The 26,620-nt window shown below is 43.9% G+C and overlaps 16 protein-coding genes across 16 annotated transcripts; 7 read left to right on the forward strand and 9 right to left on the reverse strand.

The window, feature by feature from the left end:
• Positions 1-6: 6 nt before the first annotated feature.
• Positions 7-1,755, reverse strand: KL911_000897 (uncharacterized protein; the record flags this gene model as incomplete). Its single annotated transcript, XM_043201201.1, has 1 exon — positions 7-1,755. The coding sequence occupies one exon, from the start codon at positions 1,753-1,755 to the stop codon at positions 7-9; it is 1,749 nt and encodes a 582-aa protein (XP_043056461.1).
• Positions 1,756-1,872: 117 nt separating this feature from the next.
• KL911_000898 (uncharacterized protein) lies at positions 1,873-4,137 on the forward strand (the record flags this gene model as incomplete). Its single annotated transcript, XM_043201202.1, has 1 exon — positions 1,873-4,137. One exon carries the CDS (start codon positions 1,873-1,875, stop codon positions 4,135-4,137), a length of 2,265 nt encoding a protein of 754 aa, XP_043056462.1.
• Positions 4,138-4,186: 49 nt separating this feature from the next.
• Positions 4,187-5,287, reverse strand: KL911_000899 (uncharacterized protein; the record flags this gene model as incomplete). The annotated part of the gene is made up of 1 exon (XM_043201203.1): positions 4,187-5,287. The coding sequence occupies one exon, from the start codon at positions 5,285-5,287 to the stop codon at positions 4,187-4,189; it is 1,101 nt and encodes a 366-aa protein (XP_043056463.1).
• A 240-nt stretch (positions 5,288-5,527) lies between these two features.
• On the reverse strand, positions 5,528-6,409 carry KL911_000900 (uncharacterized protein; the record flags this gene model as incomplete). Its single annotated transcript, XM_043201206.1, has 1 exon — positions 5,528-6,409. One exon carries the CDS (start codon positions 6,407-6,409, stop codon positions 5,528-5,530), a length of 882 nt encoding a protein of 293 aa, XP_043056464.1.
• Positions 6,410-6,566: 157 nt separating this feature from the next.
• On the reverse strand, positions 6,567-6,953 carry KL911_000901 (uncharacterized protein; the record flags this gene model as incomplete). The annotated part of the gene is made up of 1 exon (XM_043201207.1): positions 6,567-6,953. One exon carries the CDS (start codon positions 6,951-6,953, stop codon positions 6,567-6,569), a length of 387 nt encoding a protein of 128 aa, XP_043056465.1.
• Positions 6,954-7,139: 186 nt separating this feature from the next.
• KL911_000902 (uncharacterized protein) lies at positions 7,140-9,428 on the forward strand (the record flags this gene model as incomplete). The annotated part of the gene is made up of 1 exon (XM_043201208.1): positions 7,140-9,428. The coding sequence occupies one exon, from the start codon at positions 7,140-7,142 to the stop codon at positions 9,426-9,428; it is 2,289 nt and encodes a 762-aa protein (XP_043056466.1).
• An 8-nt stretch (positions 9,429-9,436) lies between these two features.
• On the reverse strand, positions 9,437-10,726 carry KL911_000903 (uncharacterized protein; the record flags this gene model as incomplete). The annotated part of the gene is made up of 1 exon (XM_043201209.1): positions 9,437-10,726. One exon carries the CDS (start codon positions 10,724-10,726, stop codon positions 9,437-9,439), a length of 1,290 nt encoding a protein of 429 aa, XP_043056467.1.
• Positions 10,727-10,874: 148 nt separating this feature from the next.
• KL911_000904 (uncharacterized protein) lies at positions 10,875-13,310 on the forward strand (the record flags this gene model as incomplete). The annotated part of the gene is made up of 1 exon (XM_043201210.1): positions 10,875-13,310. One exon carries the CDS (start codon positions 10,875-10,877, stop codon positions 13,308-13,310), a length of 2,436 nt encoding a protein of 811 aa, XP_043056468.1.
• Positions 13,311-13,319: 9 nt separating this feature from the next.
• KL911_000905 (uncharacterized protein) lies at positions 13,320-15,494 on the reverse strand (the record flags this gene model as incomplete). The annotated part of the gene is made up of 1 exon (XM_043201211.1): positions 13,320-15,494. The coding sequence occupies one exon, from the start codon at positions 15,492-15,494 to the stop codon at positions 13,320-13,322; it is 2,175 nt and encodes a 724-aa protein (XP_043056469.1).
• Positions 15,495-15,703: 209 nt separating this feature from the next.
• On the forward strand, positions 15,704-16,675 carry KL911_000906 (uncharacterized protein; the record flags this gene model as incomplete). Its single annotated transcript, XM_043201212.1, has 1 exon — positions 15,704-16,675. One exon carries the CDS (start codon positions 15,704-15,706, stop codon positions 16,673-16,675), a length of 972 nt encoding a protein of 323 aa, XP_043056470.1.
• A 36-nt stretch (positions 16,676-16,711) lies between these two features.
• KL911_000907 (uncharacterized protein) lies at positions 16,712-17,071 on the reverse strand (the record flags this gene model as incomplete). Its single annotated transcript, XM_043201213.1, has 1 exon — positions 16,712-17,071. The coding sequence occupies one exon, from the start codon at positions 17,069-17,071 to the stop codon at positions 16,712-16,714; it is 360 nt and encodes a 119-aa protein (XP_043056471.1).
• Positions 17,072-17,136: 65 nt separating this feature from the next.
• Positions 17,137-18,134, forward strand: KL911_000908 (uncharacterized protein; the record flags this gene model as incomplete). Its single annotated transcript, XM_043201214.1, has 2 exons — positions 17,137-17,965; positions 18,109-18,134. The coding sequence occupies 2 exons, from the start codon at positions 17,137-17,139 to the stop codon at positions 18,132-18,134; spliced, it is 855 nt and encodes a 284-aa protein (XP_043056472.1).
• A 48-nt stretch (positions 18,135-18,182) lies between these two features.
• Positions 18,183-19,736, reverse strand: KL911_000909 (uncharacterized protein; the record flags this gene model as incomplete). The annotated part of the gene is made up of 1 exon (XM_043201215.1): positions 18,183-19,736. One exon carries the CDS (start codon positions 19,734-19,736, stop codon positions 18,183-18,185), a length of 1,554 nt encoding a protein of 517 aa, XP_043056473.1.
• A 195-nt stretch (positions 19,737-19,931) lies between these two features.
• On the forward strand, positions 19,932-24,776 carry KL911_000910 (uncharacterized protein; the record flags this gene model as incomplete). The annotated part of the gene is made up of 1 exon (XM_043201217.1): positions 19,932-24,776. The coding sequence occupies one exon, from the start codon at positions 19,932-19,934 to the stop codon at positions 24,774-24,776; it is 4,845 nt and encodes a 1,614-aa protein (XP_043056474.1).
• Positions 24,777-24,821: 45 nt separating this feature from the next.
• Positions 24,822-25,695, reverse strand: KL911_000911 (uncharacterized protein; the record flags this gene model as incomplete). Its single annotated transcript, XM_043201218.1, has 2 exons — positions 24,822-25,276; positions 25,668-25,695. The coding sequence occupies 2 exons, from the start codon at positions 25,693-25,695 to the stop codon at positions 24,822-24,824; spliced, it is 483 nt and encodes a 160-aa protein (XP_043056475.1).
• A 183-nt stretch (positions 25,696-25,878) lies between these two features.
• KL911_000912 (uncharacterized protein) lies at positions 25,879-26,493 on the forward strand (the record flags this gene model as incomplete). Its single annotated transcript, XM_043201219.1, has 1 exon — positions 25,879-26,493. The coding sequence occupies one exon, from the start codon at positions 25,879-25,881 to the stop codon at positions 26,491-26,493; it is 615 nt and encodes a 204-aa protein (XP_043056476.1).
• Between the last annotated feature and the right edge of the window lie 127 nt (positions 26,494-26,620).

Consider the following 26,620-nt stretch of genomic DNA (forward strand, 5'->3'; position numbering starts at 1 on the left):
ATACAGTCACTCGTAGTCCAGACCGATAATGTCCTCGAAAATCTTTTCGCACGGAACAACGGCTTTCATCCTTGCGCAAAGAAGGTACGCACCACTGAGTTTTCTGTGCAAACTATACGTCTCTTCGGGAGGCGGTGTAAGTCTTTCATTCAACATCAACTTGATATTTCCGCGAACACGATCGGTCACCGTTTGATTGGTAAAGTCGTAATCAGATCCCTTGTTGTCGACCGGAGAAAATGGCTCGCCCAGCGCAATAATCGACTCGACATGGGCCTGAGTCATGCTGTCAGTTTCCAAACCAGTGAGAAATCCCATGTCCTTGGAGTACGTTTGCACTCTATCGTAATCCTTCTTCACGGAGGCGCGCAAACAGTTGAGATACGTGGTAATGAAGTCCTTCCTAAAATCTCTGCATGCGCCAAAGTCCAGGAGCTCTATCTTGTTCGTCTCTTCGTTATAAAGGAAATTGGCCCAGTTGGGATCAGTTTGCATAAACCTAAACTTGGCTATTTCCGTGAGCGTCAGTCTCATGATATTCGATGAGATCCAGTTTTTCGTCTCCTGAGCCCACTCCTTCTTCATAATCTCGGTGCCCCGCATTTCTTCCATTGTCAAGACATGTTCATCACTTAATTCATGATACACCTTGGGAACCACGAAAACAGGATCATCCTTCAATAAATCGCCGAACCGCGCAATATTCTGAGCCTCTCGAAGATAATCGCATTCCCACTTCAGCTCGACCCTTGCATTAGCGACACTTTTGTCGAGAAATAGTCCCGGTGGAAGCAATCTCGAAGCCGTGAGAAGAGTCAAGATATTATCAAGGTCGGAATCTATGCTGTCTGCCACTCCAGGATACTGGACTTTCACCACAACTCGTTCATGGGTGTCTTTAGTGATTGCCCGATGAACTTGTCCGATGGAAGCTGCCGCAATTGGTACGTCGTCAAAAGAAGCAAAATACCTACTTCTCCAGCCATCGCCGAGCTCGAAAGAGATGACTTTCTCCAGTTGTTCCGCCGGCATGTAATGAGCACTATTTTGGACACGAAGGAGAATTTGCTGTATTTCTGGCGGCAGCACCGACGCGTCCTGGAAAGAAAGCATTTGACCCAGTTTCAGCGCAGCACCCCGCATACGACTAAATTTGCGAGCAATACGGTCAATGTTTCGAGGAGACATAATCATGGATCCAACAGACTTGGAATCTTGACCTTTCGCATAGCTCTCGGCACTTTGTCGCAATATGTCGAGCCCAACTCCTGCGGCCAACGTTCCATAATGAAATAATCTGCTGATCCTTGAAGATGGCACTGGAGACTGCGACATTTCAAAATCTGCCTTGTCAGCCTCTCCAATGACCTTCGGTTTGACTTTCCGGTTGTCTTCATCATTCAGAAACCTAGTGGTGCCAAACTCTCTCTTATTAGAGATGTTACTTTTTCGGCCTTTGGGTCTCTTACTGTTTGTTAGAATATCGTTCGGTTTTTTTTCAGCCTGCTTGACGCTCTTTGATTTCTCGCGAGCTGCTTGGAACATGTCGTGATCCTCCGATTGATGATAATCTTCATCCATGGGCTGCTTTTTGGCCTTTTGGGCCATGGCCCTCGAATCGACATACAGTTGGTCATTGCCTAGAAGGTTTGAGAGCAGTGAGCAATTGGCAACGATCACACGAGCAGTTTCTTTGACAACTTTACTACTTCCATTGGCGAGGGTATAAGTCTGGTACAATAATTTAGAAGACATGAAGTTGAAAGCCCGACTGGTCTATCTTTTCAACAGCTCGAATTAAACTTCACACCTTTACATTTGTATGAAGTATTGAAAAAAACGAGAAAAAAAATTGTTCTTTGTACTAAAACAATGGGGGAATCATCAAGACCTAAGAAGCGCTCCAAGACAGCTGAGACATCGATTCCTCAGATTGCTGCTGAAAAGGCAGAGCATGAACTTGCCATCCATCCTCATACAAGGGAGAATGAAGAGCTTGAAATTTACAATGGAGGTGAATTCAATATTTCTAAGCGTAACAAGACTACAGCTAAATACGCCAGGAAACTTGAAGATGGAGAGAAGAACCCCTTTACAGGTAAACCTTTTTCACAAAAATACTTCGATATTCTGAAAGTCCGTCGAGAATTGCCTGTTCACTCTCAAAGAGACGAGTTTCTCAAGATCTTTCATAAAACCCAGATCATGGTTTTTGTTGGTGAGACAGGTTCCGGTAAAACAACGCAAATCCCTCAATTCGTGCTTTATGACGAGATGCCACATTTAAGAGGCACGCAGGTTGCATGTACACAACCTAGAAGAGTTGCAGCTATGTCGGTTGCAGCCAGAGTGGCAGATGAAATGGATGTGAATCTAGGAGAAGAAGTTGGCTACAGCATCAGATTTGAGAATAAAACATCGAAGAAGACAATCCTCAAATACATGACCGATGGTATGCTTCTCAGGGAGGCGATGGAGGACCACGATTTGACGAGATATGGATGCATAATTTTGGATGAAGCGCATGAGCGTACGCTTGCAACTGATATTCTCATGGGACTCCTGAAACAGGTTAGCGTTAGAAGACCAGACCTAAAAATAATTATTATGTCTGCCACCCTCGATGCCGAGAAGTTCCAAAGCTATTTCAACGATGCTCCACTGCTGGCAGTTCCCGGTCGTACTTATCCCGTCGAAATTTACTATACTCCTGAATTCCAGAGAGATTACTTGGATGCTGCTATCCGTACTGTCTTACAAATTCATGCTACTGAAGACGAAGGTGACATACTACTTTTTTTGACAGGTGAAGAGGAAATTGAAGATGCATGCTCGAAAATCTCTTTGGAGGGCGATCATTTGATAAGGGAAGAGGGCTGTGGACCGCTCGCAGTCTATCCACTATATGGTTCACTACCTCCTCACCAACAGCAGAAGATATTTGAACCTGCTCCAGCGCCATTCAAACCTGGTGGAAAGCCGGGAAGAAAAGTGATTGTGTCTACCAACATTGCCGAGACGTCCCTGACAATTGATGGTATTGTTTATGTGGTTGATCCGGGATTCTCGAAACAAAAGGTCTATAATCCCAGAATAAGGGTGGAGTCGCTCTTGGTTTCACCTATCTCCAAAGCCTCCGCACAGCAAAGAGCAGGTAGAGCTGGTCGTACGCGTCCCGGAAAATGTTTCCGTTTATACACAGAAGAGGCTTTCCAGAAGGAGCTCATAGAGCAGAGCTACCCTGAAATTTTGAGAACCAACCTGTCTTCCACCGTGTTGGAACTCAAGAAACTAGGTATTGATGATCTTGTGCATTTTGATTTCATGGACCCACCCGCTCCAGAAACTATGATGAGAGCTTTGGAAGAGCTGAACTACCTGGGGTGTTTGGATGACGCCGGAGAGCTCACTGCGCTGGGAAGATTGGCATCACAGTTCCCGTTAGATCCTATGTTGGCTGTTATGCTGATTGGTTCTCCCGAGTTCAAGTGCTCCGAGGATATCCTGACGATTGTTGCTATGTTGTCTGTTCCTTCTGTTTTCGTTCGCCCATCAGGAAAGTCTGCTAAGGCTGCAGCTGAGGAAGCTAAGAAGGTGTTTGCTCATCCCTACGGAGATCATCTGACACTTTTGAATGTCTATAACGCTTTCAAATCGGAAGAAGCAGAAGAAATTGGCGTTAGCAAGTGGTGCAAGAACAACTTCCTATCTTATAGATCTCTGAAGTCTGCCGAAAATGTGAGATGGCAACTCTCGAAATTGATGGAGAAATACGATTTGGAGCTTAACTACACTGATTATGATAATCCAAAACATCATCTGAGGCTGCGCAAGGCATTGGTTGCTGGTTTCTTCATGCAAGTCGCCAAGAAGAAGAGCGCAGGAAAAGGCTACATTACAGTGAAAGATAATCAAGAGGTGTTGATCCATCCATCGACCGTTCTTGGGCAACAAGAAGAATGGCTGATCTATAACGAATTTGTTCTAACGTCAAAGAACTATATTCGTACAGTCACTGCGATCAAACCAGAATGGTTAATAGAGTTGGCTCCAAAGTATTACAATCTTGATCATTTCCAGAAAGGAGATGTCAAGTTGAGTCTTGAGAGGGTTAAAGCGCGCGTGGAAAGAAGATAGAGTTGAATTCAATATAATATATTTTTATGTACTTCTACAATTACCCCCTCTAGGCAAATTCACCCAAAGAGAGAACCTTCTCGATACCTCTCACAACCGTTGGGGTATCTGGGAAAGCAAAATCTTCCAATTCTTTGGCATAAGGGGTTGGAACTTCGCATCCGGTGATTCTCTCAATTGGGGCGTCCAGGTAATCAAAGCCTTCGGATTCCATCACTTGAGCACAAATCTCCGAACCAACACCGAAAGCAGGGAATCCAGCCTCCACCGTGATAGCGTGATTGGTCTTCTTGATGGATTCGATGATCGCTGGCACGTCCAATGGTTTGATGGATCTGAGATTCAACACTTCAGCAGAGACACCGTATTTCTCCTTCACCACCTTAGCAGCCTCAAGGCAGAAAATCAAGTTCCTAGTATGCGAAATGATGGTAACATCCGAACCTTCAAGCTCAATCTTGGCCTTGCCGATTGGTAGAACGAAGTCAGGAGATGCGGCCTCTTCGGACATTGGAAAAGATTCACCGTACAACAACTCGTTTTCCAAGAAGATGACCGGGTTAGGATCTCTAATAGCTGCCTTTAGAAGGCCCTTGCAATCTTCCGCGGAGAATGGAGAAATGACCTTCAAACCTGGAATGGATCCGTACCAAGCGGAATAATCTTGGGAATGCTGGGCAGCAACACCTGCAGCAGCACCGTTCGGACCTCTAAAGGTAATGTTACATGGCTGCTTGCCACCAGACATGTAATAGGTCTTGGCTGCAGAGTTGATGATTTGATCAATGGATTGCATGGCAAAGTTGAAAGTCATGAACTCGCAGATCGGCTTAAGGCCGGATAATGCAGCACCAACACACAAACCTGTGAAACCCATCTCAGTGATAGGAGTGTCCACAATTCTTTTTGGGCCGAACTTATCTAGGAGCCCTCTGGAAATCTTGTATGCACCGTTATACTGAGCAACTTCCTCGCCCATCAAAAACACATCAGGGTCTCTGTCCAGTTCCTCCTGCATAGCACTGTTCAGAGCGTCTCTAACAGTCATAGTAGCTGTACCAGCGCCAGAAGAGGCAGTTCTGATGTTTTTCCCGATAGAAGACCTCAGTAAGGTCGACGCTGTCTTCGCAGTTTGAGCAATTTTAGACATAGTTTTAGTGGAATTTGGCTTGCTTTTTCGTGGTTTGTATCTCTAAATGGGCTTGAATTCACGGAAATATTCCAATTGTTGAATAATATGAGCAAAAGCTGGCCAGATTTATTACCTTCTTGTCAACTCAAAGTACACTTGGTGTCTTATCTCCCCACTGGGTAATTTTTTTTCAATTCCGGATCTCTTCAATCCATGTCTACAGGTGTACGGGTGCACTATTTTGTATATTACTAGCTATTACGAATTGAACAAATCCGCCCATTCATTCTGCATGCAATGAAGAATTGAGATGGACAGTAGCGGGCAAATCATCATTCTTATTGCAGTAGATTGCTGATCCACAATCCAAGGTTTTGTTTCGCGCTCAAAACCGAGACAGCATAGGAAGTTTGTCAGAAGCACGGCTCCGACTATGACCATTGCACCAACGTGTATGGTGACCAGCAGAACCAGCGTCCGCTGTTCAGCAGCACTGTTAGTGAGGAAGGAATAGTAGTTCACCATATTGTTGAAATTGATTGTCGAATAATGGCACAATTCGAAAAGACAACCGAAAGCTGTGAGCCATGCCTGGAACGAGCTCAGAAGTGTGAGGCCATTTTGGGCATCGTTTGTGGTTGTGCATTGCGCCCTGTAGAGACGAATGGAAGACCCCAGGGCGATGGATATGAAAACGATAATCAGAAGTGACATTGACCAAAAATACTCTCTCTCTAGATGCATCTCATTAACTATTCCAACCACTTGCACGATCACCATTGATGCCTGTGACCAGATCGCCACTAAGTAGAACGATGCGAAAGTGACAAATTGAGAAGACCTAATTCCAAGGATATTCTCTACGCCCACTAGGGAGATTAGAAAGTTGATAAATATTGTGGTTGGTGGTTTTGATTTGTACAGCGATAGTCTTGTTACTAGCTCCTGTTTGGACAGCTCCGTTGACATGAATTTCCGATCTTTCCAACTCAGATATAAAGTAACCGCAATGGGTAGGGTGCAAATTAACGCCGCTAGAGTGTGCTCCGCAACATTTGACGTGTCGCTCCTGCTCTCTTGATCAAGAGATATTGTTTTCTCAACAACCTCTGTCTGTTCGAGCTTCTCAACGTCTTTCATGTTGGAAGTGAATAAGAAGTCCAGCCCAGGATATTTCTGTATCCTTTATTTGGCGATGCGCCAAATAATTAAGGCTGTGAAAACAGTAGGGCGGCCAGAGCACTCTAAAGTTTGCTACTTACCGCATTAAAAAGCTCGCTTTTGTTACTCGTACAATCTAGTTCTCGGTACATATATTAATGAACTCTTCCTCGTTGATTTCCCCATCCTCATCCAAGTCAAACTCGTCAATCATCGCCCGGAGTTCATCGTCTGTCAGATTTTCACCTAATTCCTTGGCAACGCGCCTAAGATTTCGAAGACTAATTTTTCCCGTCTCATCGTCGTCAAATAATCTGAACGCGCGGCGGATCTCGTCTATCGGATCGCGCTCAATGATTTTATTCCCCACGTATTGGAAAAAATCCTCGTAGTTGATCAGCTTGCGGTTGTCTGTATCGTATTCGTCTATTACGTTGAGAACTTCTCTCTTGGACATGTCGAATCCAAGTGCTCTCAGGGCCACCTTCAATTCGTGGTAGTCGAGGTATCCATCACCATTCATATCAAATAGAGTAAACTAAGGTTAGACTGCATGCCTTCATACTTACAGCCTCCCTGATCTCCTGTTTTTGCTCGTTGAGCAGCTCAACTTTCATCTGTCTTCCACTCTTCAGAGACGACATGATGATTTAGGTAGGTAATTGTTTTCAAAAAAACAAAAAAATACGCGATCGCTTGATTTTCTTATATGCACAATATCAATGATAGAGTGGTGCTAAATGATGTGGAGGGAACTATCAAATATATAGGTCCAACTCAATTTCAGCCCGGTGAGTGGATTGGAGTTGAACTTGACCGACCGGTTGGGAAGAACGATGGCTCTGTTGCTGGAGTCAGGTATTTCCAAGCACAAGATAAACATGGTGTCTTCGTTCGTCCTTCAATGTTGCAGCCGCCCAACTCGGGCGAGACTCGCCTGAAGGCTATTATCAGATCGTTGGAAGACAAAGTGCTGAAACTGCGATCGGATGTGAACGATCTTACGGCTCAATTGGAATCATCAAAAAGTACTGTGATATCCTTGGAGGAATCATTAGAGCGAGAAATCATGGAAAAAATGACGCTGGCTGACAGACTGGCTGCGTTGCAAGACAGGAAAAAAGAGATTTCAGCTGACTCGATTAGGTGCGGAGATGTTGACAGTGCTCAAATAGAAGAATATGTGAAGGAGCTCGACAAGTTGAGAAAACTCAACGACCAGCTTCAGACCAAATTATCGTCTCTAGCTAACGCCGAAATTATTATCGAATCGTTAACGGTCCAAAATGTTGAATTGACGGACGAACTCTCAAATTGTAAGGCAGCCATGAAAGAGCTCGAAACCCTGCTGGAACTTGATAAAGATCTGGAACAAAGTCATTTGGAGATAGAAAATGAATTGCGGGCTGAATTAGAGCAGACACAAGAAAAGCTGGCGCAAGAACAAGCTCGTATCAAAGATCTCGAGACCAAAGTTGCAAAGCTCAATCAGTTACTTCTGCAGAAGCACTCACAACCGGAAAATTCTAGCGTTTCTAACGAGAACACTGAAAAGCTTCTTTCTCAATTGAAACACCATCACTCTCAAAAATTGCAATTAAAGCACCAGCTGGAAAAACAGCAGGTCTTGCACAAGGCGGAGCGTTTAGCTTTGGAAGAGTATTCAAATCTCCTCTTAAGATCTGAAGGCGGCTCAGAAAGCTTAAAGGAGATGGCCCAGGTCGTGAGATTTAGAACTTTGTGCCACCAGTTCGAAGATCATTTTATTGGTCAACTAGGTGAGGTTGCAAGTGTTGATGATTATTTCCATCAATCGCAGTGTCTTCGCGATGCCTTTGCCCTAGGACGGCTTGCCTTAGAAGCATATTGTATAATAAGAACGTGCGAATATCACAGAGAGGTGCCAGATGCTGTCGCGCAGCACGTTTCTGGGCTTCTGGAAAGGTTTGATGAAATGCTTGAAGCACATGAGTATCACGAAAGTTTCATGATTCCATTCGAGGGACCTGTGAAAAACAGGGAGGAAGTCCTCAAGCACATGCTGCTGGCTGTCCACAAACTTGAGTACTGTCTTCTTTTGAGTGGTCTACTAAAGGACGGACTGTTATTGAGCGGGATAAGGTATGGGTTTAGCGAAGTGAAAGTGACCATTGAGGATTTGATGAGGCAACTCGACGGTCAAATCCGTGCACTCGAAATGCTGGAGAAAAATGCTCAAGGGCTAATAAGTGGGCCTAATGTTCGATTTGGACCTATAGAAGACCTTTTTGCTACTCTTTGCGAGCTGGATGAAAGAATAAGGGCTGGTGAGGAGATTGCGGTGTTCGGAGAGCTGGTGAAAATCTCCTCTACTAAGCTAGACTTCCCTGAATTTGAAGCTGTTGGAATCCCTGCATTCACAAGCTGGTTTGCTGGACACACAGACATCCAGAATGATACGACGAGCAACGAGCAAGCTCGGACTATTGAGGAACTTCAAATGAAGATCTCTCTGCTCCAGGCCAAGTTGAGCAAACACCAAACAGAGGAATTGCAACTGATACAGCTATCTAAGTCGTTTGAAGAATTGCAATTAGAGAATCAAAAACTAAACCAAGAATACACGGGAGCACAGGTGAAGTACAAAGAGATCTTGAAACAACTTGATGAGGCAACTAGAAGGTTACAGCTTTATGGAGACGACAAAACTCGTGGAGTCTACGAAGAGTTTATGAGACTGGACAAAATGGAACTCATAAATGAAATCTCAAGCCTCAGGGCACTGGTAACCAAGCTTGATACCTCCAGAACTGTCCAAAACCGCGAACTGCAGTCTGCCTATGACTTTTTACCTGACATTCGGCCACTCAAGTGGGATCTGAGTACCAATATCGATGAGATGGTGAGAGCTGATGAGCTCTTTGCTAACATTAAACACTTTCAGATTCCAAAAATCACAGAGGATAACTCAAATGCATTGAAAGGCTACACCAAAATGCTCAACATCTTAATGGGATGAAAGCGCGTTCATTTGTCTATTTGGGCTTTCTTTTGTGGCCACTTCTTCACCTTGTCTATATCACACTCGGGCCACCACCAGGTCAGAAACTCGAGAATAAATAAATCGACGACCACGCACAATATGAACAGTAATCCAGCCCAAGGGCCACAATTGTAGTACTTAATTAGAACATCCACAAGAGAGGGGGACTCTCTTTCAAAGACCATGTTGTACACCTTTTCTGTTCTCTTGGCGATATCTCCCCAATCGTACATTTTCTTAACTTCTTCATGAAAACTGCTTGTATCAATTTTATTTTCTTTGAGCTTTCTCACTGCCAGATTCACAGCATCGACCAGCGACTCTTCATCCGGATCAGCGAAAACTGTCATTTTATTTGGGAGCACCTCAGGAATACCTCCGACCTTGGTTGTTACCACTAGCAACCCGCAGGACGCAGCCTCGACCAGTACTGTTCCGAAAGCTTCGGTCAAAGATGGGTGTAAATATATATGTCCCTGCACCATCACATCCCGAACCTGTTGATGCCGTATGCTTCCAATGAGTTCGACTCTATCTTGTAGCTGGTGCTTTTCCCTCATCTGCTCTAGATCGATGAACTTTGGGCCATCGCCAGCAATTAGGAAATGTATATCAGGCCGAGTGGAGCACAGCCGAGGGATTATGGCCGTCAGAAGGTCTGCCCCCTTATTTTGAAACAGTCGCGAGATCACGACAACAGTGATTTTCTTCAATGACGGTTTGACCTCTGCAGGTTTGAAATCATCAGCAATAACCGCATTTGGGATTACAGAAACTGAGGACGGATCCAAACTGGCTCGTAGAACGGTGTTTTCCTTGCACGTATGGCTAACACATATCACATGACCGATATTGGTGAGAGTGAATTTTAGCAGTTTGTTGCCCAAAATCGAACCCACGTCTGCAAATCCAAACAGCGAATGATCTGTAAAAACAGTCTTAATCCCCATTGTGTTGGCGTGCAAAATTGCCTCGTGACACATGGAGCTGAAAGTACCATGACCATGAACTATATCGATGCTCTCGCGGATCAGGATTTGACGAAGTATGGGAAACAATGAAAACACCGTTGGAAAAGTCGTTTGACGGTATATGATAAAGAATGGGACATAGTATACTTTAAGGCCATTAGTCAGCATTCGAACCCCTGTTCTGTCGCCATAAGCGTGGGTAATTACCACAACAGAATGTCCCCTGGCTATGAGCTTTTGCGAAAGGTGGTAGATATGAAGTTCCATACCTCCGGGCTGGGGATAGAAGAAATCTGATATCATTCTTGGCTGTTAGGCGTCAAGACAGGTGTACTTACGCAATGTTGTAACTCTTCATGGTAACAGTAATTCAATTTTTTTGCCGGCAGTGCATCAAGCTTTATCAGAATATTTGTTTTTCAAAGACGATCAAATCTACCGAGACAATTTAATGACCAACCAGGGACAATACCTGGAGATTCCAAATTTACCTGACGAAGAGCCACCGGCTTATGATACTTTGGAAGATGCCTCTGGGGAGTTTGCAAACTATGAGCAGCTTGATATAGATGAACCGGCACAGAGACAAAGAATGAGCCCGCGTGAGCTGTTCACCAAGGCCGGGGATTTCGCAAAGAGTTTCAACAAACGATTTTTTCGTCCTATAAATAACGCTCTGGACCCGGTTTACGAGCTTTATCGATTCATCAGCACCAAAACCGAAAGTTACATTTCCAAAGTCGGCAATCCGCTTATCATTAAACGACTCCTATATGTTCTATTTATTGCCACAATCATTTATGTTATATCGATGTCTGGCTTGTATCCGGATGCCGCCGGGTCATTGTATGGAGACTTCTACGATGTGCACAAGCTCCATTCCTTCATTGACTCCCACGTGGAGGTTAGCAGAATCGAGGAAAATCTGGAGTACTTATCCTCCATGCCCCACATGGCCGGCACAGCTGGCGATCTCGCTCTCGCTCGATATATTGAGGACATTGTTTCCGATTCAGGACTTCAATTGGACGGAAACTCGAAATTCACTGCATATGTCAACTATCCCGAAAAAGTTCATGTTAAACTATACGAGGGAGATAAATTAATCCACGATTGTGATTTGATCGAAAAATCGACGGACCAAGACCATAATGAAAACAACGTCGAATTGCAACAGATGGCATTCAATCCGGGCTCAAAAAGAGGGTCAGCGAAGGGTCGTGTGGTCTACGCCAACTATGGCACATTAGAGGATTATAAAGTGCTGGCGGAAAAGGGGGTGAATGTCAAGGACTCAGTCGTGGTGGTCAAATATGGAGGCCTTTTGATGGAATCCAAAAAATTGTATTACGCACACGAACAAGGGGCTTCTGGAGTCCTCTTCTTCAGTGACCCGAAACCCGGTTCTGCTTATAACATGCTATCTATTCAAAAAGAACCTGTCGCATTACCAGATTTTTATACTGGAAATATGGTGAGTCCTGGCGGGGGGGTTCTCGATCGTGTCCCAGACTATTTTGACCTGGATATTATGTGGAATTCCAACAACTGCACGCCGCGCATTCCAAGTGTTCCAATCTCTTGGGAAAGCGTCAAAAACATCATGACTCCTTTGAAAGGACATGGGGAGAGATTAGAGGCATGGGATTTGGATTTCGGTAATGAAAAGGTTGAAATTTGGACGGGAAGTGACGAGTTTATTGTTGATATGTCGAACGAAGTGGCAGAAAGAATGAATAAGGAGGTTTGGAATGTTGCTGGACGGATATCGGGTTCTGAGCAAAATAATCTTGCAATTGTCATTGGGGCAGCAAGGGATTCTCCTGGATTTGGTGCTGTTGACAGTACGGGAACTGCGGTTTTACTCGAGCTCATTTCTCTGTTCTCCAACATGATGCGTGCAATGAAATGGAAACCTCTCAGATCAATCTACTTCGTTTCATTTTCCGGAACAGACTACAATATGGCTGGTTCTACCTACTTTGCTCAGAGTAAAGGTGACTTTTTCAACCGCCAAGGATACAGCTATATTGACTTGAGTGATGCTGTGTCTGGCTCCAAGCTGGAGATAGCCGCAGATCCAATTCTCCACTCATTGATTCAGGATACGTTGAGTTTGGTGGAAGATCCAGCCACAAATAAATCTCTTGCCGAAGTTTGGGATAAGAACTTTTTGTCCATGAAAGATAATACGAAGAACTACCAGCCGTTCATTTCTCACTTTGGGATGCCTTCCGCCGAATTTCGATTCCGGGGCAAAAGCTACCCCAAAAACAGCTGTTTAGACACATTTGACAATTTCAGGAAACAGAACATAGACAGTGAAATGCAGTATCACAAAGCACTGACTCGATTAGTGGCGAAAATCATCTTGCAATTGACTGACAAGCCAATCATTCCCTACGATATATTAAACATGGTCTCTGCGATTAACAGAAATATGAAGGATTTGCGCTCTTACGTTGAGTTCAAAGATAAGAACTCCAAATTGGATTTCACAAGATTTGACACGTCCTTGGTGAAACTCAAAAGTATTGCCAGAGAGCAGCAGTCATTTATCAAAACCTGGACCGAAATTGTTAACGCTGATTCAGGCTCAGAGCCAAACCTGCTGGCCGTGAACAGGTGGGACTGGAACGCAAAGATCGTCCTTCTAGAAAAAATACTACAATCTTCTAATGGCATTTATGATCGACCATGGCATAAGAATGTTCTATTTGGAAATGAGTTTAGAATTCCCGAAACAAAAGAAACGTCATTCATCTATGATTCTTTCCCTGGCGTTCGGGATGCAATCGATGCGGGAGACTGGAAAGAAGCTCAAAATCAACTTGATTTGATCTCTGAGCTTATGGACCAATGTTTAGAGCTGTTTCAACTGAATTAAGTCGGTCGACTAGCTGGATTCGATTTTTGTAATAAGTTCTTCGCTCGTCTCGATCATGGTAATGAATGCCTCGTCCACTTTTATGAGTTTGTTTTGTAGTAAAGCGCGAATTAGAACAGTAACTTGCTTCACAAACTTCAAGCCGTTCAAAAACTCTGCCGATGGTTTCTCATTGACGGATTTCAATAATGATTGATCCACGGAAGCAGACGCTTTCTCCGTGTCCAGATTAGCAAGGTATGTTTCTAAAAATTCCTGTGCTACAATTCCCAAAAGAACGTTCGGAAGTGATCTTCTGAAGGGAATCTCCGTCGTGAGTTTTCTCCAAGATCTATTGTCTCGTTGGAATTTGTCCAGGTCATCGTGATTTAACAACTCCAAAGCTATGATGTTTGAAGTCACGAGATCTTTGGTGTATGATTTCAGTTTGTCCATCACCGATCTGAACTGAAGCAAAGGCCTATGGACTTTATAAACATAATTGACAGGACTAAGCTTCGACATTGGTTGGAGAGAGAGTATTTTGGAAATGAAAATCGCGGCGTTTTTGTACTGCATGTTGTCTGTTTTCAGATCGTTGGGCTGTAGAATATCATCTGCCTTTAACTCAGAAAAGCGCTTGAAGAAAATGAGCACCAGAAGTAGCATCTCCACGTTGACCGACTTGGAAAGATGAGGTAAGAGTTTTCCCCACTCAGTCAGTTTGAAATCATTCTCCGACAAGAATCCATAGATGTAAAGCGTTCTAATCAGGCCCGTGGAGATTATTTCATAGCTAGTAGAAACTCTGGCGCCCTCTTCGTCGGCTTTCGCAACCACCATGTCTTCCAAAAACTCGTCGCTCATTCCTGAGAGAAAAGCTGCTAACTGGAATGATCTGGCAGTGGTGTGTCTAACAAGCAGAGGTTTCACCTTGAGATAAAGGGGAGGAGTCATCCTTTGAACGAGTTCATACTCCTGGCGACCATTGAAAACGGTCTCCAGGCGCAGTTTTTTGAACTGGTGGTATCTGTTGAGTGAATTGGCAAACAGGTTTAGAGTTTTACCTCGTATCTCTAGAGACTCTTCATCACAGACAAGTTTTTGGTACAACGGTGTCACTGACATATCTAAGGGTAGTCTTTCAACTTGTGTTCCATGAATCAATGTTTCACAGAGTTCGAACGCCGTAAGGCCTATCGATTGGTAGAAAAACAGCTCATCCGGTAATCTCTGCCCAATCACCTCATGTAAGTCGTCCGGAATCCGTCTCGAAGGTTCTGATGGTGTCGTTTCCGCAGACGTGTTGGAAGAATTGAGAGTCTGAGGGCTAGCTGCCACAGACGACAAGAAAGATGTGTCACTATCCATTTGTAACAATTCGGTTCTTCCATTCACTTTGAGCACCGGGGTGTAGTCAAGAGAAGCACATCCCTTCTGATATATTTCCATGTATCTGCCCCCATTCGGCAACGCAAGAAGAGAGTTGTAGATCGAGCCCCCATTAAGGATGAATTCGTGGAGAGACGGGAACGTTGGAGACGATGGGATATGGGGGAAGATGTTGATGTTATAAGGTTGAAAGCCGTTCCCAACACACATAGAAATGTCTCTGAATTGTTTTGGATTGAGATTGAGTTTTCGAAGCACACTAGATTTTTCAAAATATTTAAACTGCTTGCTTTCAAATTCCATGCTGAATATGAACTTCTCTATACCTTCAATCAGAAGGCCATCTGTTGATCCAAATATGCAGTGTATCAAGTTCTCTGCCAGCAGATACTGAAGCTCAATCCATGCAAAATACGGAGCGACGATATAGTCCACGCCCTTGGACTCCAGGATTTGCATCAAGTCATCCATGATTGGCCTCAAAGCCAATGGTGTGTTGGAATCTCTGAAACTCTCATTGTAATGCTCTCTTGCAACTTTTTCGTCCCATATTTTTCTAAAGTTCATTTCGTGTTGTAGTAGTTCAGGCTCTTTGATATAATCAAACTGATCTACCGTTCTCAGACCTGGGAACACAAATATCGGGGTTATCTTGAGCTCTTCAAATGACTTAAAATCCGATTCCATCAGCTTCTTCAAGGTCATTGGGAAACCTCCGATTGCTTCAAGGTTAGGTTCTTTCCTAGGTGTAAGAAGTCTCGAGAGATAATGTTCAACCTCAATTCCAATGGTTGCGTTCTCCAGAACGTCCATATGACTGTTGGACACAGATTTCAGGTCAAACAGATAGGGCTCGAGGGATCTAATGGGCATATTTAGTTAAACACGAAGCTTAAAGGTTGAAAAAAAATCATGGACGAAACTGAATTTTTAGGACGGCGCCGATCGCCGCGTCGGGATCCCGAGACACTGAAATTAAAACACGTTCGCAAACTTGTTCAAGCTCAGTCCAACTGCAAGCAATGAGATTTGCCTCTTTGTTATTATCCATTGGATTGTTGATTCCTGCTTGCTTGGGCGTGCGATATGAAACTTTGACGTCGAAGTACAAGAGGAACATTGTTAAGATTACCGACGCCAATTACCAAAACCTTTTGAACAACGAGGACTTTGACATAGTACTGTACCTTACCGCATCAAGTCCACAAGTTGGATGCGTTCTATGCAATGAGTTCCAACCTGTATTTGAGCAGCTTGCTTCCTCATTTTATGAGAATGTTGAAACGCATGGTCTTGGCTCTGATGATACGAAGTTGATCTTCGCATACTCTGATTTCCCAGACTCCAGAAAGCTTTTTCAACAGTTGGCACTTAATAACGTCCCAAAAGTCTACTACTATAATGCACAGCAAGGAAGTGGTCTAAAACCAAGTGATGAGTTTGTGTTTATGAGCACTGATATGATTTCCACATTGACCAGCTGGTTGGTGGCTAAGACGCACCTAAGCCCCGAGCTATTTACTTTAAGAACCAAATTCAACTACACTGAGTTCTTCTTATCATTTTGCATCGTTTTCGGGCTTAGCGTGATCATCATACTGAATTATAAAAGGGTTTTAGCCGTCATCACCAACAAAAGGGGTTGGCAAGCATTTAGCATTTTACTTGTCATTCTGTTCACATCTGGTTACATGTTTAATGTGATTAGAAATACACAGTACATTCGTACAAATAAAGATGGCTCCAACATGTACTTCATGGGCGGTCACCAAGCACAGCTGGGAGTCGAAACACAGATTGTTTCCGTCATATATGGACTTTTCTGCGTCGGTATGGTGATTTTGGTGGACTTGTTCGAAAAGTTGCAGAATGCCAAGTTGAGATTGTTTGGTTCCATTGGATTATCTGTCGGCATTTTCATTTTATACAGCATTCTGGTGATCTGCTTCCACGCCAAAAATACCGGTTATCCATATTGGCTTCTAAAATTATGATCATATTATCTAGTTGAGACGATGGATATGACTATGTTATTCTGAGCCCATATTCTGTAATATTTTGTCTACTCGTTGTTCGATAATTTCCATTTTCGAGCTAATGGCACTCAGCTGCGACTTCATAGCTGTGACTCGCTTCACATAGTCATCCAGTGAGATACTGGTATTGTCTTTACTTTCTTGACATTCCGCCAAGTTTTCCCGTGTTCGTTCCAACTTACCTTCAAGCTGGCGTAGAATGCTTGATAGTATGACTTGAGACTCGTATAGAGATGTGAGGTTCAGGTTAAGCACTTCAAGTGGTGATTCGATTAATGATTGCACCACCAATTCTATTGGATGAACTGTCCCACCAGACCCCTGAGTGTGGTTCAATTGTGGAGAGGGGGGCATGAAAATTGATGACTCCGAAATTTAAAAAGCATAAGTTATTTTAGAGTTACAAAATTAAATTTAATATGCTGGTTCGTGCTTATTCCACTCAACGACCATTATTGCTGGACATTTTGCCCCAGCGCAAGCTCATCAAGCGTCTGCTTTTTGACTTTGACGCTAGAATGAACCTACGAAAGTACATGCCAGTGATACAAGACATTTACGATAACGTTGGAAAGGATAAACTATCATTCCCAAAGAAGGTGCAAGGATCAGATCTTCTTCTGTTTCAGAAAATTCTGGCGGAAATAAGAACTCAGACCCACACATCAAATCAGCACCTTGTTGAATTGGAGGATGAACTTATAGAGAGAGCTGCGGAGCTTGGGAGTAGGGATGCATTGACAATTATTTCTTTTAGAGCTTTACGAGATCAAAAAGGAGAATACACTGATGAGGACAAGGTTCAGGCGAAAAAGTTCATAGAAGAGCTGAGAAATCTTGAGCATCCTCTCGTTTACAAGATGGGTGGAGACTATGATTATGACCAGGGCAGATATCAAGAAGCTGTGAATCAGTACTGGAAATTTATAAAACTCGATGCTAATTCGTTCCTGTCCGCAGAAGTTTACAAAACGATGGGCATGATCCATTTCCAGCAAAATCAGCTTCTTCGTGCCAAGATTTTCTTTGAAAAGTCCATCAAGCTAGCTCCAATGTCTAAAGTAGCACAGTCTCACTACATGCTGGGTCTGATATACGAAATTGATCCTCTACGTTCTCGCTACCACCTCGAAATGGCAGCTACGCAGGGTTTCAAGGAAAGCTTCAAGACGCTTGGTTTCTTGGAGCTGAACTACTTCAAAAACCTCTACAAGGCCAAAAAGTGGTTTCAAATGGGAGCAGAGCTAGGTGATCACAATTGCATGATCGGGCTTTTCGATGTCTACATACAAGAGAAGAACTGGAGGTCTGCAAGAAAAACTATTGATGCCCTGAATACTTTTGCGCAACAAAATGGCCTTGATCTGGATTTAACAACAGTTCGAAAAGAGTCGTTGGAACAATTAATAAAGCATGAATCGGCTGCCCCAGACAGGCAACAAGACACAAAATCATTTTGGGACGTCTAATTAAGCTTGTATATAATGACATCTCCCGTCCTGCGAGAATCCCAGTGAAATCTGCTATTAAAAATTCGATGGTGTTCTGAGTAGCTGCTATTACGGAGGTATTCTTTCATGAATTGCTCCAGGCTCTCAAAAAAAACTAAGTATTCAGGCCATGTATGCGGATAGGGTCCTTTGGTCTCATCCTTTGATTTGTCTGCAGTAAGGGAGGGGAAGTTGCGCTGCAAAAATCCTGGCATATCGTCATAAAATTCATCCGACTCGTCTCTATAAGTAGCTAGATCTGATGAGGAACTTAGTTGCAACGGAGGCTCGCATGTCAAGAACCAAATATCTACCTGATTTGGATGTAGGTGGAAATGACTTTGAAATGGAGTAGAGTGACACGGCGTCAAAAATCCGATGGAGGATTGACTGCTACCAATTTCATCTCTAAGGTATCGGGTGACGGTAATGACCCCACTCTCATGAATCTGTGTAAAATAGAATGCCATAGCAGTGTTCAGTAGTGCAATGAAAAGAATCAAGCTGGATGATGTTAAAGGTTTGAGTTTTCTGAGCGCATAGAGCATCCCATGTGTGGCAAAGAAGAGCAAAATAGGCATCATGGGATAAATGAATCGGAATTCTTTGTGCTGAATCAAGGAGAATACCAAAAGATTTATGATGAGTACCAATTTGAGCTCTCTTGACTTCTTGACTAGTAACCCAATCATAAAATATGGGAGATAGGTCAATAGTATCACAGGAATAGCCTGAAGAAAGTAGAAATCCAACCTTGACACTCCGTAAAAAGATGAGAGGTTCTTAGACACATTGAAGTCGAGAAATTTGATGTAGGGAATTCTCCAAGAGCCGTAGAAATAACGGTTTACTATGAGGTCGACGCTCAAAACGGCGATACCAATGAGAATGGTGGATATTATGATTTTGAGCCGAGGACCTCTGTAGAAGTTTCGCAGCCCGTAAACCACCCATATCAGGCCGTTTGTTGGCCTAATTATACAACACAGCCCTGCAATTGCCATAGAGTAGATGTAGTGAACACCAAATGTCTCAGGGTATAAAAACAGTGCCACAGTCGTGAGTGCTAGCTCGAGTGAGTTTGAGAATGACCGGCAGTAACAATACCAATTGAATGGCGAAAATAAACTCAAGTAAAACATTGCGCGTCTAACTGAAGGGTCCTGGGTCCATTTACATGTGAGCTTGTACTGGAATGTCTCACCGACCGCACAGATCAACGCGTTCATCGCCTTAGGCAGATAAAGCAGATATGCGTAGTCGAGACTCAAGATTTGACATACTTTGTAGATTGGAACGTAAAGCAAAGGATGCATGAAAGACCGGATTCCCTGACGCCATTCCCAGGTCAGGTAACCATAGCCAAAAATCTGATAATGTGCAGGCTCAAGTGCTTGCCAGTACTCGTCGGCTTGGAAAAAAGTATTGATTGAGAGAGAGTTGGCGAGTCTGATCGCGAGAATAAGAGTGAACAGCCCAGCATCTGTTTCAGGAATCGGCCAAGATGCAGGTTCCGTCAATTTTGCCATGGTTATGGTCATTTGATTCACTGATGCTGCGCCATGCACGAATCTGACAGAAATAGATGTTTAAACGTGTGCGTACGATTTCTTCAAATCATCCGGAAGAATTAAAGTCCTTATAGGGAAGTACTGTACATCTAGAGAGTCGCGACAAAGCCCGTTGAACCAGCGTGCTTGACATATCTGGAGAGAAGTTTCTACATGAGTTCGTCCTCAGAGCATTTAAATGGTATTCCCACTATCACAGTGGAGCAAGAGATTTTCTCGGAAGGACCCTTATCCAAACCAGTGAAAACTCGGAAACGTGGTTTCAGTCTCCGAACGCAGCTCTTCAGTAAGAACGTTGCGCAGTCTGCCGAAAACTACCTAACGACTCCCGAAATCGAACTCAAACAGGTGGACAATTCTTATCTCGCAGATGAGCTCGACGTATTTAGACATGATGATTCGCCAGCAAATCAAGCCAGCCTCTTTGGCAGCTCTGGGTCACTCAATCAATCTGTGATTGATTTGAACGATGAACCGCAATACAAGTACAACTATACACAACGAACGACGAGCAAATATCATTTTATCAAGGCCACTTTGAATGCTCTCATGGGAGTCTCCAATGCTCCAGAGTCCAAGGGTGGCCGCCGTCTCCCGATCACTGTCAACCTCAAGCGCAGCGGAGAGCCGTCTATAACCAACAAGAAAGGTGAGGTGCTGCTGCTGGATAACCGCACAAATCAGCCCTATGTGAACAACGTCATTACCTCGTCGAAGTACACCTTGTTGAGTTTTCTGCCTCGACAGCTGATTGCGCAGTTTTCCAAGCTCGCCAACTGCTACTTCATGACGGTTGCGATATTGCAGTTGATACCTTCGTGGTCAACAACTGGTACATCTACCACCATCATTCCCCTATCTATCTTCATCTCGATCTCTATACTGAGAGAAGGTTGGGACGACCTGAGACGACATAAATTGGATAAGGTCGAAAATAACAAGCCAAGCACAGTGCTCAAGATGGGAAAGTCGCATTATTCTTCACACTACGTTTACAGTAAAAGCGCAACATCTTTCTCGCGATTGAGATCGAGCACTCAGTCGTTCGATACTGATGATCTAGACTCGCAAGACGAAAATATGATTTTTGACGAAAACTCTTTTGTCAACGAACAACTTCTCAGCAAAGAGGGAATCTCGACAATACGCACTAGATGGAAAAACATTAGAGTGGGAGACATCGTGAAGATTGAATGTGATGAGTGGGTGCCGGCGGACATCGTTTTGCTGACTTCGACAAACGACATGGGAGAAGCATTTGTAGAGACTATGGCTCTGGATGGAGAAACGAATTTGAAGTCCAAGCTGCCAAATCAGGAACTCCACAAACTAGCCAACTCAATCGAGGGACTGCGCAAACTGAAAGCTAATATTCATTGTGAAGATCCAAACTCTGATCTTTACAACTTTGAGGGATCTTTAGACATTGAAGACCCTACATCTCATGAAACTAGAAAATTTGCGTTAGGCCCCGAAAATATCATTTACAGAGGGTCGATTATCAGAAACACTGATTCTTGTTTGGGGGTGGTTGTTTTCAGTGGTGAGGAAACGAAAATCAGAATGAATTCCATCAAAAATCCACGGATTAAGGCACCGAAACTGCAAAAATCAATCAATTACATCGTGGCGTTCATGGTTTTCGTGGTTGTCACGCTATCGATGTTTTCTTTTATGGCGGAGAGACTTTTCTATAAAAAATACAGAGACAAGAACTGGTACGTCAGAGGCGAAGATGCCGGTATTGCTCCAACAATTATGGGTTTCATCATCATGTACAACACCCTTATTCCTTTGTCTCTCTATGTTACAATGGAGATCATCAAAGCCGTTCAGATGCTTCTATTGCAGTGGGATATTGACATGTACCATCTTCAGTCTAACACGCCCGCAGAAGCACGGACTGCCACCATTTTAGAAGAATTGGGCCAAGTTAGTTATATTTTTTCTGACAAAACTGGTACCCTGACCGATAACGTTATGATTTTTCGCAAATTCAGCGTATGCGGTACACCTTGGATTCATGATATGGATCAATCTGATGCAAAGGACCCTGAAACAGCCCAGATTCCACTTACTGTGGACTCTGTGGATGTAGCTCTTGACTCCAGCAAAGGTGTAACTGGATCAGTCCCTCCACTTCTCGCTGGTCGGTCAAGCTTGTCATCTGTCAATCCAAGCTTGGTAACCGCGCAAACTGCGAAAATACAGAACCTAGATTCTAAACCTAGCATCAAGTCATCTGCGGAACTCATCAAATATTTACAGACAAATCCGAACACCATATACGCCAAGCGTGTGACATTCTTTCTTCTTTCTATTGCATTGTGTCACTCCTGTCTCCCCAAGAAAGCAAAGAGTGATTCTGTTCCCGAGATGGACACTATGGAAGGCTTTGAGGAAGAAATGGAGTCCATAAACTACCAGGCCTCTTCTCCTGATGAGTTGGCCCTAGTTCAGGCCGCCAGCGAGATGGGCTTCATTTTGTTCGAAAAGAAACAGAAAACTATCACGCTCAAGCTGTACCCGCACGGATCTGATAAAGAGCCTGTATTTGAGGACTACGAGATTCTCGATGTGGTTGAGTTCTCGTCAAATAGAAAACGAATGTCGGTGATACTCCGACTTCCAGATTCGAAGATTGTTCTATTCTGTAAAGGAGCGGACAATGTCATTACGGAGAGGCTGAGGAACTCTCAATTGGCCCATTCGAAACAGCAAGAGTTTTCGAGGAGCGTCGCCGATCGGAAACGGTATGAGGCAGAACTGATTTTACAGAGAAGATCGATGGATTCTGTCCGTTCAAGAGAGGGCAGGAGCTCGACCTCTTCAATTGCAAGACCAAGTCTGAGCTTGTCCCGTTCTTCAATGGATGGTGTGTCGCCTATTCGCGTCGGTCACGCTTCTAGAGCCATAGACTCTGTCCTCTCTGAGGATAATGAAAGACACGAACTTGAGGAGATTAAGAGCAAAGCTAGAAGGTCATTGCAGTTGAAACAGGCGGAAAAGTATAACCTACGCGAAGAGATGTCATACATTCCATCGGATAGATTGGTTGTCAACGATGAATACGTTCTAGAGAAGACCATTGAACATGTGGAAGACTTTTCAACGGAGGGCTTGAGAACTTTGCTTTACTCGTACCGTTATCTCTCTGAAGATGTTTATTCAGAATGGTCCCAAAGATATGCCAAGGCAAAGACTTCTCTGACAAACCGCGCTGAACTCGTTGAGAAAATTGGCTGTCAGTTGGAAGAGAATTTGGAGCTTTTGGGAGCCACTGCCATAGAAGACAAATTACAGAAAGGGGTCCCAGCAGCCATTGAAAAGCTAAGACGAGCAGGCATAAAGCTTTGGATGCTGACCGGAGATAAAAGGGAGACTGCAATAAACATTGGGTACTCTTGTCGATTAATCAAGGACTACTCCAAAGTTATTGTTCTTTCTACTGACGAAGGGACGGAAAGACTGTCTTCCATGATGACAGCTGCAGAGCTCGAAATTGAAGAAGGAAACGTGGCTCACTGTGTGGTTGTCGTCGATGGGGGCACCTTGTCGGAGATTGAAATGGACAGCACGTTGATGACGGTGTTCATCTCTCTCTGTATGAAGTCAGACTCTGTTATCTGTTGTCGAGCATCTCCCTATCAGAAAGCCAAAATGGTGACAAGTGTTCGCAAATTAAATAAGTCAAAAGTCACCCTTGCTATTGGAGATGGTGCCAATGATATTGCCATGATTCAAAGCGCAGATGTTGGTGTTGGAATTACCGGTAAGGAAGGATTGCAGGCTGCCAGAACGTCGGACTATTCTATTGCGCAGTTCCGATACTTGCTAAAGCTCTTGCTGGTTCACGGTCGCTACAACTACATCAGGACTTCCAAATTCGTTCTTTGCACATTCTACAAAGAACTACTGTTCTATTTGACACAGCTACTGTACCAGAGATACACACTTTTTACGGGTACGTCATTATATGAGTCGTGGTCATTGTCGATGTTCAACACATTGTTCACGTCTTTGCCAGTGCTGTGTGTTGGAATGTTTGACAAGGATCTTCGGCCATCGACTCTTATAGCTGTTCCCGAATTATACGCCAAGGGACGCAACTGCGAATCGTTCAATTTCAAATTGTTCTTTTTCTGGTCGCTGCTGGCTGCCTCGCAAAGTACGACGTTGTGCTTCTGTTTGTGGAATGTTTACGGATTTCCTGCAACGTTGGATAACACAACCTATCCTCTGGGCGTGGTGATGTTCACTGTGCTGATTGTGATCATCAATGCAAAATGTAACATTATCGAGATGCATTCAATTACCAAGCTCTCCGTGATATCCTTCTGTGTGTCTGTTTTTGGCTGGCTTTTATGGTGCATGCTACTTGTGGGACTATACAAAACGAAAGACAGCACTATATACTATGTTGCACACGGGCTATTTGAGCACTTTGGCAAGGATATTACTTTCTGGGCCAGTATTTTGGTGCTGATTGTGGTTGGGCTCTCCGTGGACATGCTTTTCCATTTGGTCAAAGTCAGTTTGTGGCCTACCGACACTGATGCATTCCAAGTGCTTGAAAAGAATAACAGATTACGCAAACAAATGGAATTGAATGCCTTTGACGAATTAGCGCAGAGCTGGACTTGGATGCATGAATCGCAGCTAGTTGAACAAGATATAGAAAGCTATTCGAGCATGAAAAGGGGACTCTATCAGTTCCGGTCATTCATGAAGAAGGGTTCTATCCATCCTTCCAAACAAACCAGAAAACGGAAGCAGACCCTTGTCAACCCGACAGAATTGCCTGCTGGATCGCCGGCCAGCGTGAAGATCGCATCTTTTGACCTTTCAGATCAGGAGATGTTGCCGAGCGGCAAGGTCATTCGTCACAGAGGTGATGATCACGGTTTTACACACATCTTTAAAAAACAGGGAGAAACACGGAATATAGAATCCATTTTGGACGAAAGAATGAAACACCTAGAAGAAACGGAAAAATAAGTACAATGGATGAATAAAATATATTCGCCGTATACGCAATCTCGGTTACGTTGATTTCTTCTGCTTGACGTAGGAAATGAAGAGACCGTCTAGAACAGCAAGGGTGGCTGCTATTCCACCAGCCAATGCCTTGTTCTCTCTTTTGCTGATCCATTTGTTGAAAACGTCAGGGTCAGTTGAAAGAGCAAAAACAGCTCCTGCTGTTCCAACGAGGGCGAGGAAGAGCTGAGAGGTAGTGACCGGGTTCTCTTTCACAGTCTCCACGCTGCTTGTGTAGAGACTGGTGGCAGTACCCACAACAGAGTTGTAAGCCTTCTTGAAATACGCTTTGACCTTGGCCTCTTTTTGTGGCAAGTCATCCTTGAAATCATCCACCTTCTTTGAAAGGTTGTCGGAGACCTCATCAATCTTCGATTTTGTTTGATGAGCCAAGGAATCCAGTTCCTTTTCAGTCTTGTCAGCAGACTTGTTCACCTTCTTCTGAACATCGTTGGCGGTGGCTTTAGTTTCTTGAGACCTGTACCGGTTAGTCAATTAGTTTTCATTAACTTACATTTTACTAGTTGAGGGTATAAAGTGTGGACAGGTTATTAATTGCTAGGAGGTTCCTATCGCATCACATTCGGGCAGTGCACTGTTTAAATTGCTGCTGCAAGCTTAATTGCTATTGGGGCAGGACGAAAGGAACGAAGGTTATGCGCGAAATTGAAATCCCACACCTGAAATCTTTAGCTGCCCGTGCAACGTAGCACGGGACAATTCAGGAGATATCGTGAGCTGGAGGGGAATGGTATGTGCTTGGAGCGGTCAGATAAGGGCTCAGAAGAGATAAGATCAGAATTGGTCACGTGCATAATGGTCGTGTGATTGGGCGTTTTCAGACGCAATTACGCGCAAAAGGCGGCACATCCGTGCACATGGATTTGAAAGGGGTGGGGATGCGTAACAATAGCCGGATGTTTTTGGGGGGTCTTTTTTTTCCACCCAATCTACTCTTTTGTCACGTGATGTTTTATTCTGAGCCAAACCCTCTGGACCTTGATTTTTTTCCACCAAATTTTTTCATTTTCGACTAAACTCAAAGCTAATCAATTAATCAACCATGGGTGCCTACAAATATCTCGAGGAGCTGCAAAGAAAGAAGCAGTCTGATGTCATGAGATTCCTTCTCAGAATCAGATGCTGGGAGTACAGACAGAAGACTGTGATCCACAGAGCTTCCAGACCATCTAGACCAGACAAGGCTAGAAGACTTGGATACAAGGCCAAGCAGGGCTTCGTCATCTTCAGAATTAGAGTCAGAAGAGGTGGCAGAAAGAGGCCTGTTCCAAAGGGTGCTACGTACGGTAAGCCAACCAACCAAGGTGTCAACCAATTGAAGTACCAAAAGTCTCTCAGATCTACCGCTGAGGAGAGAGTCGGAAGAAAGGCCGCCAACTTGAGAGTCTTGAACTCCTACTGGGTTAACGAGGACTCCACTTACAAGTACTACGAGGTTATTTGTGTTGACCCTCAACACAAAGCCATCAGAAGAGATCCAAGATACAACTGGATCTGCAACCCTGTCCACAAGCACAGGGAGGCTAGAGGTCTTACTGCCATTGGAAAGAAATCCAGAGGTATTGCCAAGGGTCACCTGTACAACAAGACCAGAAAGGGAAGAAGACACACCTGGAAGCAACACAACACCTTGTCTTTGTGGAGATACAGAAAGTAAGCTGGGTGTTAAGGCCACTGTTAGGGCTTTGTTCGTATCTATATTTCGAAGTAACTTAATCGAATAAAGTGTTGACAACCTGATAATTACGGTAAAATCGGAAGGACGTCTAATTTGTCTGCTGCCT

Source organism: Ogataea haglerorum (genome assembly GCF_019207285.1).
Source record: "Ogataea haglerorum isolate 81-453-3 chromosome Unknown 81-453-3_NODE_2_length_903871_cov_94.662503, whole genome shotgun sequence".
Lineage (NCBI taxonomy): Eukaryota > Fungi > Ascomycota > Pichiomycetes > Pichiales > Pichiaceae > Ogataea > Ogataea haglerorum.